The 19616-nt window shown below is 35.7% G+C and overlaps 1 protein-coding gene across 3 annotated transcripts in view; it reads left to right on the forward strand.

The window, feature by feature from the left end:
* Positions 1 to 19616, forward strand: part of CSMD3 (CUB and Sushi multiple domains 3) — a 1475959-nt gene that overhangs the window by 1068780 nt on the left and 387563 nt on the right. For all 3 annotated transcript variants that reach the window (XM_055546406.1, XM_055546407.1, XM_055546408.1), the window contains one exon: positions 13565 to 13756. In XM_055546406.1, the coding sequence (XP_055402381.1) occupies positions 13565 to 13756 (192 nt within the window). The remainder of the gene's footprint in view (positions 1 to 13564; positions 13757 to 19616) is intronic.

Here is a 19616-nt window from a genome sequence, read left to right on the forward strand (position 1 = left end):
TGCAGTAGTCTATATCCACAGCTATATAGCTCTTATCACATGGAATTGTGATTATGTTTTTTGTTTGTTTTGGTTTTCTTGCAAGCATATTATGCATAATTCTTCATGAGGCCATTTCACTTCATAATGCCTTTAGTCAGTTTTAGATCAATTGCAACTTTCCACATATATTGGTAAATTAACATGTACTCTGAATACTGATTTTATAAAATGTGTTCTTTTGTGATATAGAAGATTCTACTAGGCCACATATTTTATATTCCATAAATTCTTAGATGGAGTAATTAATTTCTGAACACAAGAGAATTTGCTAAGGTGTGCAAACATGGGGGAAAATGGAAAAGAATATGTTTTGTGTTTGGATCCCTGTATCCAGTTATTTCTAATCCCACCTCTGCCATTCTGTGGTATGTTCCCCTTAAAATTATTCCACCTTTGTTTCTGGAATATCTGAGAGAACACTATGAGATGCAGAGGAGTTCTAGTATTCATATCCAGAGGATTTAGAGGCAGTAGAGAGGAAATTTGGCTAGGGCAGATCAGGTTAGGATTCATGAATGAGGTAGTATTAAAGATTGTGTTGGTGGATCACAGAAAGAAATGGTGACTGTATTCCAGGCAAAGAGAACAGGATAAAGAAAAGCACAGAGATTAGAAAGAGCATGCTAAATAAGCACATTCAAGGCAAATAGAGTAAATAACTTAATTCAGATTAATCCCATTTGCCTAGCTTCTCACAATTCTAGGTTTAGCATAAGCAGGCTTTTTATGATCATCCTTATCTAATTACACCTGGTCTTGTAATGATAGTCATAGAATTGCATTTGGCTGAGATTAAAATGAAGAGATATTTTAGAACAAGCCTTTAAGTTGTACTTTATTTCAACTGTCTTATTGGTCCATTCATTATGTAATCACTAGGAATAGCAAATGGACTAGTAGAAACAGTTGAGATGCTGCTTTTGGCTTCAAGGTAAACCTAGGGCCTTCCCAGAGAGCTCAGTGGTAAAGAGTGTGCCTGCCAAGCAGGAGATGGAGGTTTGATCCCTGCATTGGGAAAATCCCCTAGAAAAGAAAATGGCAACCCACTGAAGTGTTCTTGCCTGGGAAATACATTGGAGGAACCTGGTGGGCTATAGTCCATGGAGCCGCAAAGAGTCGGACACAACTTAGCAAATAAACAGCAGCAGCAATAGTAAACAACCATGGCTTCCAGGATTTATGTTAATTATATAAGACCTGTGAAGAGAAAAAAGGTAAGTAGGTCCTGATTCAGTTGCTAAACCTAGGTTACAAGGAGCCATGCTCCATTTTTGTTATGGTATTCCTAGTTTGTTCACTTCTTGTTCTCATGATTGTTGTGACATGGTCACAAGATGGCTACTTTAACACTGGGCATATTCAAGGCAAAAAGAAGGAGGTACTGTTTACTGTATATGTCCCTTTCCTCAGGAGTACAAAATGTGTGTCAGACATTCTGTTATCCTTCTTTGTCCAAAATAGGACTATGTGGATAAATTTCCCAGCAAGGGAAGCTGGAAAAATGAAGTATTTGTCAGACTAAATTATTGGATTATTATTTGACTATCATGATATACTACTGCCTGATATGCTTCAGTTATTGCTGGAAGCAAAATCAAGATTTTGTTCATGAGGGAGAAGAAACAATATACTGAGAAGACAGTGTACAGTGCCTCCTATGATGCACAGCTGTAACAGATATTCCAAAAAAAATAAGTTAAAAGATATCATATTAATAGATGACTCTATGATTAGTGGTGTCAGGAAAGTAGAGACCCTTGAGTGCCTAGAAAGGAAAAGCATTTGGTTCACCCATTATTAACAGTTTTAGTTATACTCTACTAAGAAGACCATGAGCTTCTCTGTCTTTCCTTCACCAATAAATAAATTATAACATACCTGGTATGAAAATGCTACACCACATTTGAAGGAAGAAAATGTCCCATTCCTTTACGTTTCTGAAGCAAATTAAATCTCTTCAGTCTTCATCCTTTAGAGTTGTCAAGAATAATCTTACTTAGTTTTTTGTACAGATAACCTTCTTCTCCAAAATTAGTTTCTTAGTCAACTCTAGTTTGATTTAGAGAAATGAAGCATGGATGGCCACATGGGTTGGATATAAAACATCTGTGACAAACTTGGTCAAACCTTGACTAACATTAGGGAATCCAATTGCTCTTCCATCCCTCCAGACTCTCAGAATTAACTCCCTCCTTGAGTTAGACCACACTTCCGTTCTTTTCAAAAATGGCTAATAATTATGCTTGCCTTTGAGAAATCTGAAACTTATTCCAACCAGTTCTAGATGAGACATATTTTTAGGTGCTTTATACAACACAAATTAATTAAATCCGTAGTTGTGTTTTCCTGGACAGTGTAAGGGAGTACAGTAAGACAAAATTACCATTGCCTTCTAAAGTTAGAAGAGCAGATCAGAAATTAGCATCTTAATACAATATCCTCCATAATACATCACTCTGCTCTGGATAATTCAATAATAGAAGTTAGCAGAACTTAATAGATTACTCTAGCTAGATCCCCTCAGTCCCTCAATACACATTCAAGAATGCATTCCTTAATCTGATGTCTTTCACTGTATTTCTCTCTGAAGGCTGAGTTGTAGAAATGTCACTCCTTTTTTGGTCCATAAGTCTTGTCTTCTCTTTTATTCCTCTATTGGAATTAACTTATCAACATAGAAGTTATTCATTGAATCATAGGTTTAAATTTTGTCTTTCTCCTTTGGAACTGTTTATGCTCTGGGGATGAATAGAACACTAAAGACAAAGTTCCTTCTCACATGGAGCCAATGTTTTAGTGAGACAAGACAGAAAAGAAAAATGTTAACAAAAGATAAAAGAGCTGCGTGTAGAAATAATTTGTAATAGGGTGATAGGATACATAGTATGGAAGATGAGTCTACTATATCCAGTTCATTCAAGGACTGTGTCTCAGGAGGTATCACCTGATTTGATATCTGAATTATAATAAGAGATCTGAGAGTAGCAGACTGTAGGCAGATAGATCAACAAATACAAATAATAATTTAAAAATTATTCCTAAGAGAAGACTTCAGCTGAGTTATTTGGCTGGAGGTGGATAAGAAAGGAGAATTGTACAAAATGAGAGGTAAAGTTTGAAGCTAGACAGGGATGAGGTGGACTATAGTAAGGGACTTAGATTTTATTAAAAGGCACACAGAGATATTTAACATTATTTAAACATTAAATATCAGTGAAAAATAATAGCTAACATTTATTTACTATTGACTAGACAGGGGAGCCTGGTGGGCTGCCATCTATGGGGTCGCACAGAGTCAGACACGACTGAAGCGACTTAGCAGCAGCAGCAGATACAGATATAACTATGAGGGAAGTACTATTATCCCCGGTGAGAAGAGGAGGAAAAACAAAGCACAGAAAAGTTGTTACTTGCCCAAGGTGACATACCTCATAAATGCAGATATGGAAATTTAGTTGAGGAGCTCTGCCTATAGAATTTCCAAACTTAATCACTATACTATATTATCTCCATGTAACTTCTGGATATTTTATATTTAAAATTCCATGAATTTACATTTTTTGTTGTTGAACTACATGTAAAAAATGTAATAATTTTTAAATGTTAATGTGATTCCTCCCAAATAAATTTCTTTCATTTTACACTTAAGAATCTGAATACTTTGTTTTTGGCCAAATTCACTATCAAAGAATGATTTAGGTCTGTTCATGACATCTTTAAACTTTATTTCTTCAAAATATTCTTCATTGAAGATTCTACTAGCTGTATTCATTTCTAGTTATCCCACTTTCATTCAATAGAAAGGAATTGAGCATTTTAAACAACCATCCATTGAAAAGCTAAAGTAAACCTTTTTGATTGATTATAGCATTGTCTTCTCAAAAGCTGATCTGGCAAATGTTTATGATACCCATCTGTTAGACATTACCTCTGGGCTCAGATATCTTCTTGTTATCACTTCTGCACATTTAATTTTCTAAAAATCCCATTTGAGAAATGTCCACTATCCCAAGGATATTGTTCAGATATATTTGTATGTTTTTAGCTCTTGAGTTTTGTTGCTTGAAATAATTTGGTAATCCACGTGGAACATGTCCATTTCAAATTCTGTATTCAAATTAAAGATGAGCAATAGCCAACTTGTGATGGCATGTCTTGTATACTAGCTTTGTAAATATAAAAAAAATTACCCTATTTAAACTCTTTAGTTACCAATAAAGTTTTGGCAATATTAACAATGAAAAATAATCAGAATATACTATTGTGCTAACTCTACTCTTATAATTTATTTAATGCAAATTCAAGTAGAAAATAAATGAATTATAAGGAAGCAACAAAGTTAGTCTATGCAAATCTATATCCTATAAACTTAACAGGTATATTTGGCATTTCTGTTACTTTTTAAGTACTGAAAATTAACGAGGTGATAAATGAAGTATTGACTAAGGCTGCATTATATAGTACAAGGTATTCTAACTAAAATGCTAAAGAAATATTTCTTGATTACCTGTCATTTATATATACAATATTGGATATAATTTCTTCACGTTAGAATAACAAACAATCCATTTTTATAACCTTCACATCCCAAAAGTTTTGTAAATTTTGAACTTAAATATCTAATGACCTACTAACATACTCCTTTTTAAAGTTAACTTCTGGTTAAAATCTGCCAGAAGTTAACTTTAAAAAGGAGTATGTTAGTAGGTCATTAGATATTTAAGTTCAAACTTTACAATGTTTACAAAGTCAAAACTGTACAATGCTTAGAAAAAAATGTGACCTACAGTAGCTATGTCTTTAAGGTGAAGAAAGATTTCTCAAAGAAGATAGGCAAGCAAAACTCTGTCAATACTCAGTAGCATCCATGCCCTTCTAAGCACTTCTCTTAAGTGTAGAGTCTAAAAATCTGGCAACTACATATCTCCTGCCCTTGCCAGCTAAGACCTCTGCTTAGAGTCCACCAACTAAAGGCAATCCGGTGAGATCTGAAAGATAGGATGGATAAAGAAGCCATTATTTTTCACCAAAATATGTAGGCAAGAGCATGGTGCTGGCATGTGGTTGTATGTGGTGGCAGCTTCCCTGAATTGCTGGACTGATGAAAGCCAGCAGTGATCCTTGACCTTCACACTCTCTGCATTGCTTTGTATTTCCCCCTCTAATTTCATGTACTGAATTTTAGCAACTCAAAATATCAAATGGCTTCTGTTTTACTGAAGACCAGTAAATAAGTCCCAGTCCTTATTATGTTTTTACAAATCTCTTTATTTTTTTTAATTTTATTTTATTTTTAAATTTTACAAAATTGTATTAGTTTTGCCAAATATCAAAATGAATCTGCCACAGGTATACATGTGTTCCCCATCCTGAACCCTCCTCCCTCCTCCCTCCCCATACCATCCCTCTGGGTCGTCCCAGTGCACTAGCCCCAGGCATCCAGTATTGTGCATCGAACCTGGACTGGCAACTCATTTCATACATGATATTTTACATGTTTCAATGCCATTCTCCCAAATCTTCCCACCCTCTCCCTCTGCCACAGAGTTCGTAAGACTGTTCTATACAAATCTCTTTAGCTCAATGGCAACCCACTCCAGTACTCTTGCCTGGAAAATCCCATGGGTGGAGGAGCCTGGAGGGCTGCAGTCCATGGGGTCTCTGAGGGTCGGACACAACTGAGCGACTTCACTTTCACTTTCACTTTCATGCATTGGAAAAGGAAATGGCAACCCACTCCAGTGTTCTTGCCTGGAGAATCCCAGGGACGGGGGAGTCTGGTGAGCTGCCGTCTATGGGGTCGCACAGAGTCGGACACGACTGAAGTGACTTAGCAGTAGCAGTTAGCTAAATATACCATAAACAAGATTTTTTCAGTTCAGTCGCTCAGTCATGTCCGACTCTTTGCAACCCCATGGACTGCAGCACACCTGGCTTTCTCTCCATCACCAACTCCCAGAGCTTACTCAAGCTCATGTCCATTGAGTCAGTGATGCTATCCAACCATCTTATCCTCTGTTGTCCCCTTTTCCTCCCGCCTTCAATCATTCCCAGCATCGATCTTTTCAAATGAGTCAGCTCTTCTCATCATGTGGTCAAAGTATTGGAGTTTCAGTGTCAGCATCAGTCCTTCTATGAATATTCAGGACTGAATTCCTTTAGGATTGACTGGTTGGATCTCCTAGCTGTCCAAGGGACTCTCAAGTATCTTCTCTAATACTGCAGTTCAAAAGCATCAATTCTTCAGTGCTCAGCTTTCTTTATAAGTCCAACTCTCACATCCGTACATGACTAATGGAAAAACCATAGCTTTGGCTAGACAGACCTTTGCTAGCAAGATTTTTAAAAGATATATCATTAGAAGGAGATATTTACAATATCAGAGAAGGCAATGACACCCCACTCCAGTATTGCCTGGAAAATCCCATGGACCGAGGAGCCTGGAAGGCTGCAGTCCATGGGGTCACTGAGGGTCGGACACGACTGAGCGACTTCACTTTCACTTTTCACTTTCATGCATTGGAGAAGGAAATGGCAACCCACTCCAGTGTTCTTGCTTGGAGAATCCCAGGGACAGGGGAGCCTGGTGGGCTGCCCTCTATGTGGTCACACAGAGTTGGACACGACTAAAGTGACTTAGCAGCATTTACAATATAGTAGAAAAACCTGGTGGCTCAGATGGTGAAGAATCTGCCTGCAATGCGGGAGACCTGAGTTCTATCTCTGGGTTGGGAAGATCCCCTGGAGGAGGGCATGGTGACCCACCTCAGTATTCATGCCTGGAAAATCCGCATGGATAGAGAAGCCTGATAGCTACAGTCCATAGGGTTGCAAAAACTTGGAGGCGACTGAGCAAATAAGCACAACACAGCACAAAAAAACATATACTCCATAGAAAGAAATCCTACAAATCAATTTAAAAATAGCCTAGAAGAACATATGGGCAAAAAAATTTCACAGTAGAAGATATTCCAGTACAATAATCAAAAGACAAAAAGTGCTTGATAGAAATTAAGAAATGAAAATTAAAGTCAAAATACTTTTCTATTGCACACTCCTAAAATTGGTAAAAATCAAAAAGCAGTATGATACTAAATGTTGATAATAATTGGAAGAATTTGAAATTCATGAACTTTGGGATAAATTGGTATAGTCACATAGGAGATATTTGGTGATATTTAGTAAAATTCATTTTTAGACATGTCTGAAAGTGAAAGTGAAGTCACTCAGTCATGTCTGAGTCTTTGCGACCCCATGGACTGTAGCCTACCAGACTTCTCTGTCCATGGGATTTTCCAGGCAAGAATACTGGAATGGGTTGCCATTTCCTTCTCCAGGGGATCTTCCTGACCCAGAGATCGAATCCTGGTCTCCCGCATTGTAAGCAGACACTTTACCCTCTGAGCCACCTGTGCCAATTATGCATAAACTAAATGGCTGATGGTAAAACTTAACATTCATGCAAAGCTGAATCCCACTATATCCCTGACTGATATACAAATGTGTGATGTAAAAATTTAAAAATGGTGCACAAATGTATGATCCCACTAACCCAGAATGATATACACATGTATGAAGACACAAACTAGTATATTTAATAATATCACTTACTTTATCATGGGCTTCCCAGGTGTCATTAGTGGCATAGAATCCACCTGCCAATGCAGGAGACATAAGAGATGTTGGTTTGATCCCTGGATAGGGAAGAACCCCTGGAGAGTGGACATGGCAACCTACTCCAGTATTCTTGCCTGGAGAATTCCAGGGACAGAGGAGCCTGGCAGGCTCCAAGGGGTAGTTAAACGTCATGACTTAGCATGCACACAATTATTATTACTATTTTACTAACCAGATAAAACATCAACCTATGTGAATACACAATATTCATAAAGAAGTTGAGTAGAAATTATACTGAGGCAGAGATTGAACTATTTTCTTTCATTAGGTCAAGACCAATTAACAGATTTTGATTTAATCTTGAGAAATTGATCTTTTTTTTTAAATTTATTTATTTTAATTACTTTACAATATTGTAGTGGTTTTGCCATACATAGACATGAATCAGCCATGGGTGCACATGTGTTCCCCATCCTGAACCCCCCTCCCCCCTGTCTCCCCATCCCATCCCTCTGGGTTATCCCAGTGTACCAGCCCTGAGCACCTTGTCTCATGCATCGAACCTGGACTGGTGATCTGTTTCACATATAATAATATACATGTTTCAATGCTATTCTCTCAAATCATCCCACCCTCGTCTTCACCCACAGAATCCAATAGACTGTTCTATATATCTGTGTCTCTTTTGCTGTCTTGTATATAGGGTTATCGTTATCATCTTTCTAAATTCGATATATATGCGTTAGTATACTGTATTGGAGAAGGCAATGGCAACCCACTCCAGTACTCTTGCCTGGAAACTCCAATGGATGGAGGAGCCTGGTAGGCTGCAGTCCATGGGGTCGCAACGAGTCGTACACGACTGAGCGACTTCACTTTTACTTTTCACTTTCATCCATTGGAGAAAGAAATGGCAACCCACTCCAGTGTTCTTACCTGGAGAATCCCAGGGATCGCGGAGCCTGGTGGGCTGCTGTCTATGGGGTCGGACGTCTATCAGCGTCGGACACGACTGAAGCGACTTGGCAGCAGTATACTGTATTGGTGTTTTTCCTTCTGGTTTACTTCACTCTGTATAATAGGCTCCAGTTTCATCCACCTCATTAGAACTGATTCAAATTGATCTTTGAATCCCTGCATGATACATAACCCATAGAAACACTTGCATATGTGCAAATGAGGACATGAAAGTGTAGCATTTTTAAACAGTGAATAATGTAAGCAATATAACAATACAAATACCCACCAGCTGGAGAATAAGTGAATCAATTTTAGGGTATACAGCCAATGGAATATCACTGGTAGTTAAAATGAGTAAACTGTATGTGTAAGTGTATGTGTGTGTAAATATAACAGTAAAAACACAATGCTGCACACACAAAAAATAAAGCCTCAGAAGAATGTTATTTTAATTACATAATTTATAAAATGTGTAAATGCTTACAAACCATACTGTATATTGTTCATTGAAATATAAATGTTTTAAAATATAAATTGGACTTTCCTGGTGGCGCAGTGGTAAAGAATCCTCCTGCCAATGCAGGAGATGAAGGCAATGGCAAGCCACTCCAGTATGCTTGCCTGGGAAACCCCATAGACTGAGGACCCTGGCAGACTACAATCCATGGGGTCACAAAGAGTTGGATGTGACTTGGAGACAAAACAACAACAAAAACATGTAAATTATATGTAAAAATAATATACTAATTCAGAATATTTGCTAGTTCTCAGTAGAGAAAGACTAGAAAGGAATTAGAACCAAACATAAACGGAGTTTTAAGTTACTTAACATTAGACTAAGATCATAACATCTGGTCCCATTATTTCATGGCAAATAGTTTGGGAAACAATGGAAACAGTGACAGACTTTATTTTGGGGGTTTCCAAAATCACTGCACATTGTGACTGCAGCCATGAAATTAAAAGACGCTTACTCCTTGGAAAAAAAAGCTATGAACAACCTAGACAGCATGTTATAAAGCAGAGACATTACTTAACCAACAAAAGTCCGTCTAGTCAAAGCTATGGTTTTTCCAGCAGTTGTGTATGGATGTGAGAGTTGGACTATAAAGAAAGCTGAGCACTGAAGAATTTATGCTTTTGAGCTGTGGTGTAGGAGGAGAAGGCTCTTGAGAGTCCCTTGGACTGCAAGGAAATCAAACCAGTCAATCCTAAAGGAAATCAGTTCTGAATATTCATTGGAAGGACTGATGCTGAAGCTGAAACTCCAATAGTTTGGCCATTTGATGCAAAGAACCGACTCATTTGAAAAGACCCTAATGATGAGAAAGATTGAAGGTGGGAAGAGAAGGGGATGACAGAGGATGAGATGGTTGAATGGTATCACCAATGCGATGGACATGAGTTTGAGTAAACTCCGGGAATTGATGATGGACAGGGAAGCCTGGCGTGCTGCAGTCCATGGGGTCGCAAAGAGTCACATGACTGAGCAACTGAACTGAACTGACTGAACTGAAGTGAGCATTATTTATGAATAACAATATTAATGTGAATATGAATCAACTATTATAAATATTAATCTGAAAAGTAATCTGAACTAATATTACTATTAATCTGAAGCAACTATCAATAGAACCAGATGATGAAGTTATTTTATCTTTCTCTTCTCTTGTAGATATCAAATAGTAATTTTTAAATGTTAGGAATCTTTAAAGAAGATTTCTGCTTTATGATGGCAGGAAGGAAATTAGAACTCAGTTTAAGTTATTCAGCAAGTCAAAAAGATTTAGATAAATGAGAATTTCCAGTTCATTTTTGCTCCAGAAGTTTTAATTTCATCACAGTATCAAATTTCACAAGGCATGGTGAATATTTATAGTATATGTGGTTTTTCATACACATCTTTATTTAATTGTCAGTTTCATGTATTTGAGCTTTTCAGTGAAAAGACTGGCAGCTGAATGTTTCCATAAAGATAAGGCACTTCTGAATATTTATGAATAAGCAACAATAATTCCACCAAATTGGACTAAATTGTGTTGTGCTTTGTAGCTTACATACTATTGTCCCTGTGCATTTTCATCTACAATGCAAAGTATTATAAATTATCTTAATTTGCAAAGAGTGTCTCCATTATACCTCATCACCAGCAATTGCCAACCACATTTACAGAACATTCAGATTAAAGGAGGATGAATTTGGTAATAAACCTTGAAAAGAGAGCTTGATTTCCATTTTTATTTTGATAAATGATACGTGGTAAAACTCAAAAGTGGCTGAATCTTGAATAATAAACTGAATATTATGTCTGGTAGAAGGAATTCAAGCTTGTTACTTTTGAGCAGAGATATTTTAAATGTACTCTTTACTATGCAGAGTCATACAAAATATGTCCTAAAAATTTTGTTACTACTTCTACTGTTTATACTTCTGTTATTGCAAGACTGACTTGCTCAGCAACCTCCGACCTCTTGTATGACTCTGTTTGAAGCTGTTGGTATTTGCCTTATTTTAACATATTTCCACCCAAATGAGGTTGCCACAAATTAATCCATACAGGAATTTCCTACAGTTTTTTTTAACTCTATCATAAATTTCAGTTTTTCATCAAAATTACTTTAGCTTATTTTTCAGATGTCGCTTAGAGATAACTGCCCTGAGAATCACATTCATTCATGAACATTATTGAACATTTGTTATGTGCCAGATTTTGTGCTGTGAAGGCTTTGTGGGAAAGAGAAAAAAGTGAAATAAGTCCAATCTATAGGAAAAAAAGAAAATAAATGATTATAAATTAATGAAGATATGTGAAATAGTTCTATTGGTTGACAGAGGAAGGAAAGATGAAGAACCCTTCAAAGAGACTAAGAGGAGGCTCCTTATGTTCTCCAAGAGCTAAGGTAGCCCTCAGCATACAGAAATTAAAGTATAAATTTGGTACTTTTAGCTGTACATTTCTGGTAATTGTATGCTTGTTTTGACACTAGGAAGTCAGTACTTATTAATGACTTGTCATCAGTGAACTAATACATGCTTTTTTGCTTTCTAGTTCAAATTTAGATTAATTTGGTCAAGGATCTATGCCCACAAAAAAAGACATCTCTTTTTGATTATCATATGATTTAAGATGCACAAAAGTCATTCTCTTCTCCTATATTATTTGTCTTGAAATCATAGATTTCCCTCATCCATGAAGCTATCTAGAATTTTATCATAGTCCTCTAGTATCAGAAGTTATAACTGATATAATTTAACATCTAGTTGGGAAATAATGACGGACAAGGAAAACTGGCACACTGCAACCATGGGATCGCAGAGAGTTGGACATGACTTAGTGACTGAACAATAACAAGCAGTTAATTATCTTTGTCACATTATATCATTATATCATTTATCTTGTTGTTGTTATTATTGTTTAGTGGCTAAAGTCAAGTCTGACTCTTTTGTAACCCCATGGACTGTGGCCTTGCCAGGCTCCTCTGTCCATGGGATTTACCAGGCAAGGATACTGGAGTGGGTTGTCGTTTTCTTCTCCAGAAGATCTTCCTGACTCAGGGATCAAACCTGTGTTTCCCCCACTGACAGGCAAATTCTTTGCCATTTTGTCACAAGAGAAGCCCATCATTTAACTTACATTTATAGAATTTATAAAACACTAGGCACAGAATTCTATAGCTAGAAGATTTAGATTTTTGTAACTAGTGTCATATTTGATTTACCTTCTGAAGTACCCTTTTCTAGCTCTTTCAGGATCTTAGGAGCAAATTGTGCTATGAATGTTTCATTTTTAATATTCACCTTTATTAATTTTATTCTGAATAGGCACACTAGGTGTACTGGATCTAAAGAGATTAATTATTATTTAAGTGATAGAATTGATGAATTAAATATAATAATAGTAATAAGTATGTCAGCATCCCTTTGACCTAGTCCTTACCTCTGTAGTAACACGATGAAAATCAGATGGAAAAACTTACCACGTGACCAGGGACAGGGAATAAGGAAAAATGGACTTGTTGTGCTTGAGAGAGTTATCTCTCTCACCTCTCCTGAAAGGAGGAAGGAAAACTTTTGCTCTTTGGAGATGGGATGGAAATAATTCTGTTTTTATTCTAACCTTAGTAATGTAAATTTAGGGTTTCAACAGTCAGATTAACCTCCTGTGTCTCCAGTTTTTATAATCTAGAGATTTCTGTAAAGTCCTGGGTCTCATTCTTCCTTAAGACATAAACACAGATCCCCTCCAGAGGTACCTTAATCTCTCTGGAGTTCTCTCACTATTCATATAAACATATCTTCTCAATCACAAGCTTCCAGCTAAAGTCATGTGGAAAGCCCCAACTCTTTAGAAATCAGAAATATTTATTTTTATGAACTACTTTTTTTTTCTTGTGAGAAATTTTGAGAGTTGTGTATTCTGAAGGCAGAATATAAACATTCAGAGTTCTTCAGACTGATTACTGGGTTATATTAACTCTTGCTAGTTATTTTAAATGTCTATTTCATTTTCTTCCAAGACTATATAAGTAAAGCAATCTAAAGTTATGTTTGCATTGGACGTATTTGTTACCTGAACAGTTGTGGTTTCACATATTTTATATGAATTTTAAACTTTTCATGATTTGATCCTAATAGTTACATTGGTCAGAATCTGTTAGTTGCAAATCACTTGAAGCAGGCAAGAATGTTAGTACTATAACACGTTATGATATAGTCACAGAGACCATGGGGTATCATTGCTAAATTTGAATAATACAACAAATTTTAATTTTTGAGGGAAAAAAACCTCTCTCTGGTGGCTATATGCTATCAAAATTAAATATTTTAAGTAATAAAACAGGAAAAAAGTATGTAATCATATTAAAAACAATAAAAGGGATGATTTGTGCAGTTTTAAATCCTCCTGTTAAATTTTGTCTTTAATAAATTTATATTCTTCTCATAGGTTTTGAACTTTCACATTGTGAGGATCCTGGCATTCCACAATTTGGATACAAAATCAGCGACCAAGGGCATTTTGCTGGTAGCACTATCATTTATGGATGCAATCCAGGCTACACTCTCCATGGAAGCAGCCTTCTCAAGTGCATGACAGGGGAGAGAAGGGCATGGGACTATCCTCTGCCATCCTGTATTGGTAGGATACTGTTTTAGGTTTTCATGGAATATTTCTATGGAAGTGTTGTCAAAATATACTGTACCTTTTCAAGTTATTTCATCTGTCCACACCCAACTCATACCTTAATCAAAAAGTTAATGAATACATAGCTCAAATTTGTGGTAAGTCAGAGGGTTCTTTTCATAATCAATGAGTACCTTCTCTTTTTGGGCAAAAAATAGTTCATATGAAGTCATTATATTTATCCTATCTTGGTATAAAGTTTAACTTGCTACAAAATATGTTGAAACTCATAATCATACACATTTACTGAATCTCATTGACCAGATTTGTATTAATATACAAAATTAATGCTTATGCTGGTATAAAGGGAGATTAAAAAAACTAAATACTCTCAATAACTTCAAAAACTTTCTCTATATACATACCTTTTGAAAAACTAAGAAAGTGTATATATTTTCTTTATTTTATGTATCATGACATAATTAAATGAATTTCAATAAGAAAAGGCATGTGAAAGTTAGTCATATAAGATATATTGCCTACATGAAATTATAGAATGATCATTTTCTCTCCTTTATATAGCTGGAGAAGAATTTTATTACTACCATCCCATAAATCAATTAACAAATAGCTGGGCATGTGTGAGAAAGAGGGTGGATAGAAAAACGTTGATAAAGACCTCTGCTTTTTTTCTTTTGGTCCAAATATAGGTGCCAGGCTGGGTGGATTACTAAGACAACAAAAGGAAAAAAAAAACAAAAACAAAAACAAACATTTAAACAAAACACAAACTCCTCAATAGGGAACAAACAAGTTTGTTTAATGATTCTTATTTAATGGCAGTTGTGGTGGCACAAATTGATTCTGTGTCAGGCTCATATGGATAAAATTGACTTAATTTTTAAAAATGATTTATTAAGGTATAATTCATATTGAAAAAATTCCATGTTTAATGTATACAGTTTTATGAATTTTGAGTCCTGAATGTTTTGAGATATATTTTAATGTTTGTTAATTGATATAGTCAACACAGGAATAGTCACAAAACTTGATAGACTTCAAATAGGAAAGAAATGAAATTCTAGCTATTAGAGGTCTTGCAACTAATTGCAGTGTTTTTGATGACATGAGACTTCTATTGGTTTGTTAAAACATTGATGAGCAGAAAGCAAACATTCTTTTATCCAACCAAAATGCAATTATACTGCTTTCCTTTCAGATGCATCTGAATTTTGGATAGATTATGAGGATAAACCTAAAATAACAATCAACCTAAATTGATAAAGCTTAGGATTCTGGAATATGACCAACAATCAACCTGCTGGCATTGGTTATGAGAAAAATGTACACTGATTCATTCTCTCTGAAGTTATATTCTTTGCTGTGAATATCAAATATATTCAGAAACTCATTAAGGATTTCAAACAAAACTATAAACTTAAAAATATTGACTTGCTATGTTGTCAGTAAAATTAAAATCACAAACTAATACATTAAAAAAATATATATTTTCCTTATATATTGAATCAAGCTGAAGACATTTTCATTTTTTGGAAAACTTCATGCAAATAGAAGAACATTTGATCTAGGATCAGAAGATTTAATTATTTTTGTAACAAATCAATGCACTTTATGAATCTGCCAAGTCAAAATTTAGTAATACCCCTGCTCAAGCCTTTATGAGAAGGGTAACCTTTTTTTTTTTTTAATGATAGATGATCAGGAATAAAAGCTTAAAACAGCTGGACACATAATGTGTCATGCTGATGATTTTCATGACAATGGAAGATTAAATTCTATTTAAGATGGTGTTCTTTACTGTCAATAATTAACAGCTTTACCACTTGGCTAAAATCATAATTATCCATTCCTATTAACCTTAAATATCTATTATGGTTATATTTTTGCCTTGGTCAAATAAGCTTTTTCTTAATTATATGGGTGTTTCTAGGTAATTATGTTTCTGTAGCTTATACATTGAGCAAAGAAAAATTAATTTTTAGGCACCATAGCCAGAGGTATTTAACCTGCACACCTTCAATTTTATCTGTAAACATAAGAATTCTGACAGAGTATGAACTCCAATGTTACAGCATATCACACTGCTTTATTTGAAATCAAATAGCCAAGTAATATTTGTAACAAAAAAATATAGAGAAAGAAAGAGTTATGTTTAAATTCAATATAAAAACAGTTCCCAAAGCTCCAGTTCTTGGAGTTGCTTAAAATTAATCTGGCAGATTCTTGTTTTTGTTCAGTCACCCAGTTATATCCAACTCCCTGCGACCCCATGGACTGCAGCATGCCAGGCCTCTGTCCCATGCCATCTCCCTAATTTTGCCCAAGTTTGTGTTCATTGCATCGGTGATGCCATACAGTCATCTCATCCTCTGATGCCCTCTTCACCTACTGCACTCAATCTTTCCCAGCATCAGGGACTTTTCAAATGAGTCAACTGTTCGAATCAGATGACCAAAATACTGGAGCTTCAGCTTCAGCATGAGTCCTTCCAATGAGTATTCAGGGTTGATTTCCCTTAAGATTGGCTGGTTTGATCTCATTGCTCTCCAAGGCACTTTCAGGAATCTTCTCCAGCACCACAGTTTGAAGGCTTCAATTCTTTGGTGCTCTGCCTTCTTTACAGTTCAACTCTCACAACCGTACATGACTAATAGGAAGATCATAGTCTTGACTATACAGACCTTTGTCATCAGAGTAATGTCTGTGCTTTTCAACACACTAAGTTTGTCATAGCTTTCCTGCTGAGAAGCAATCATACTCTGATTTCATGGCTACAGTCACCATCCGCAGTGATTTTAGAGTCCAAGAAGATGAAATCTGTCACTACTTTCACCTTTTTCCCTTCTATCTGGCATGAAGTAATGGGACTGGATGCCATGATCTTAGTTTGTTAATATTTAGTGTTCAGCCAGCTCTTTCACTGTCCTCCTTCACCCTCATCAAGAGGTTGTTTAGTTCCTCTTTGCTTCCTGCCATTAGAATGTTGTTATTCAATTGCTCAGTCATGTCTGACTCATTGCCACCCCATGGACTGCATGCAGCATGCCAGGCTTCCCTGTCCTTCACCATCTCCCGGAGCTTACCGTTAGAATGGTATCACCCTCGTATCTGAGGTTATTGATGTTTTTCCTGCTTATCTTGACTCTAGCTTGTAACTCATCCAGCTTGGCATTTCTCATGATGTGTTCAGCATATAGGTTAAACCAACAGGGGGACAGCAGACAGCCCTGTTGTACTCCTTTTTCAATCTTGAACCAACAATTTGTTCCATTCAGGGTTCTAACTGTTGTTTCTTGACCTGCATACAGGTTTCTCTAGAAACAAGTAAGATGGTCTGGTATCCCCACCTCTTTAAGAGCTTTTCACAGTTTGTTATGATCCACACAGTCAAAGGCTTTAGTGTAGTCAATGAGACAAAGATACATGTTTTTCTGGAATTCCCTTGCTTTCTTTATGATACAGCGAATGTTGGCAATTTGATCTCTGGTTCCTCTTCCTTGTCTAAACCCAGCTTGGATGACTGGAAGTTCCTGGTTTGCATAATGCTGAAGCCTAGCAAGCAAGATATTAAGCATGACCTTACTAGAATGGTAGATGAGTACAATTGTCCAACTGTTAGCACATTCTTTAGCATGCATTCTTTAGTACTACCTTCTTGGGAACTGGGATGAGAATTGACCTTTTCTAGTCCTGTGGCCTCTGTTCGGTCTTCCACAATTGCTGACATATTGAATGCATCACCTTAAGGGTAGCATCCTTTAGGGTTTTAAATAGCTCTACTGGAACCCCATTTATTAACAGCAGTGCTTCCTAATGCCCACTTGACTTCACACTCTAGAATGTCTAACTCTAGAATAACTGACCACAACATCGTAGTAGTCCCTTCATTGATCACTGTCTTGTCATGGCGAAGGTCCTTGCATAGGCTAATGAAGCTATGAGCCATGCTGTGTAGGGCTATTCAAGACAGTTGGGTCATAGCAGCTAGTTCTGACCAAATGGGATCCACTGGAGGAGAGAATGGCAAACCACCCCAGTATACTTGCCATGAGAACCTCATGGATTGTATAAAAAGGACAAGTCTGGCAGAATGAAGTATCAAATTTGTTATCCTCAGAAATATGCCAATAATAGTGAATAAATCATTAAAAATGATGAAAAATGAATTATTACAGTTACAACATTCTAGGTTGTCCAACAAAGTTCTTGTTACACAATGAGAAAAACCACAGTAAGTAATGGTAACTTCTTAACTATATATATTTTATTTATTTTAAAAATAACAAATTTATTATTATAAATTAAATTAAACTAATGTTACAATACAAAATAAACTTGCTTAGCCCTCTATAGGTGTGTATATCAGTCAGGGTTCACCAAATAAAAAGAGTCAGTAGATCTATATGTGATATATTTAGCTATCATCTATCAAGAAATGTATTTATTTATATTGAGGAATTAACTCATGCAGTTGTGGGGACTGACAAGTTCAAAATCCATAGGGAAGATCAAAAGGATGGAAACTAGGGCAGGAATTAATGATGCAGTCTTGAGGGAAAATCTTCTTTTCCAGAAAACTCAGTTTTCATTGTTAAGGCCTTCCAATTGATTGGATGAAGGCTACCCACATTATCAAGGGTAAAGTCAGCTGATTATAGATGTTAACCAGGTCTATAAATAGCAACACCTAGATTAGTGTTTGATAAAATAACTGGGTACTACAACTTGGCCAAGTTGACACATAAAAATAATCCTAATATTATACTAAAATATAAGATCTAAAATCTTTGAAGCAATTTTATCTATATGAATAGAGACTACAAATTTTAACCATGATATTCAGTTGTTATTCAGTCTTTTCCAAGTACTGAAACTTTGTCTCTGACCTCTGTTCTAATAATCAAAACAAAACAAAAATTCAAGATGCTAAGTTCAGCATTGCATTTGAGTAAGATAATAACACTGCAGAGAACAAGAAAAATAAATATAGTAATATATTCAAATATATAAGCAAAAAGTAAACTACCTTGGATTTAGTTTTATTTTTTGGTAGTATAGTAATTTGGAGAACTTTCAAAAATATATTATTACACCTTGTGGTTTATAGGATGTAGAGAAGTAGAGTAATATACTAAGTAAACTACTTCATTTCTCTCTTCTCTAGCAAGAGGATTCTTTCTAGATTAGTTGCTTATCAATGTAAAATCATTCCAGATTTCCCAATATATTAAATATTATCAAAATGGAGAGGGAATTCCCCAAAAGCTATATATTTTTATTATATTGTATGATGATGTTTACATTTTTAATTTGGTGAATTTTATAAAAATTAAAGACCACTTTAAATCAAAACGGAACAAGGTTTAACTGAAGTAAAATCTAATAAAAATGCCACTTTGACTTTGGGGAGGTTAAAAGCAAAAGAGTTTAGAGTGATTGAAGGGGAATAAGAGGACAATGAAATTTAGAAGGCCTGAGGGACCTGCAGTAAAGCTTAGAGGTAAGGTAGTAAGATGATGAATTAGTTAGCCTACAACCAGCTATAAGTGAGCAACTTGCCATCTGTTTCCCCTTGTTACATTAACATTATTTTGCCATACATCTTAAAAAGTTTGAAGCCTAAACTCAGAGCTTTTGAGTGTGTACTTTTAAAATTCCCTAATTGGCTTATTATATTATCATTTATATGATCGAACTTGAGATTCTTGTTTTATTGTACAATGTGTTCTTCTTTAATTAATACCTTAATCTGAGAAAGCATATACACATATATACTCTCAATAACAGGAGAAATCAATCCTTATTTTCCATCAGGTGAAAAATATATCCCCGAGAAATTTGTAGATGTTTAGAA

This window comes from Bubalus kerabau, chromosome 14 (assembly GCF_029407905.1).
Source record: "Bubalus kerabau isolate K-KA32 ecotype Philippines breed swamp buffalo chromosome 14, PCC_UOA_SB_1v2, whole genome shotgun sequence".
Classification (NCBI taxonomy): domain Eukaryota; kingdom Metazoa; phylum Chordata; class Mammalia; order Artiodactyla; family Bovidae; genus Bubalus; species Bubalus kerabau.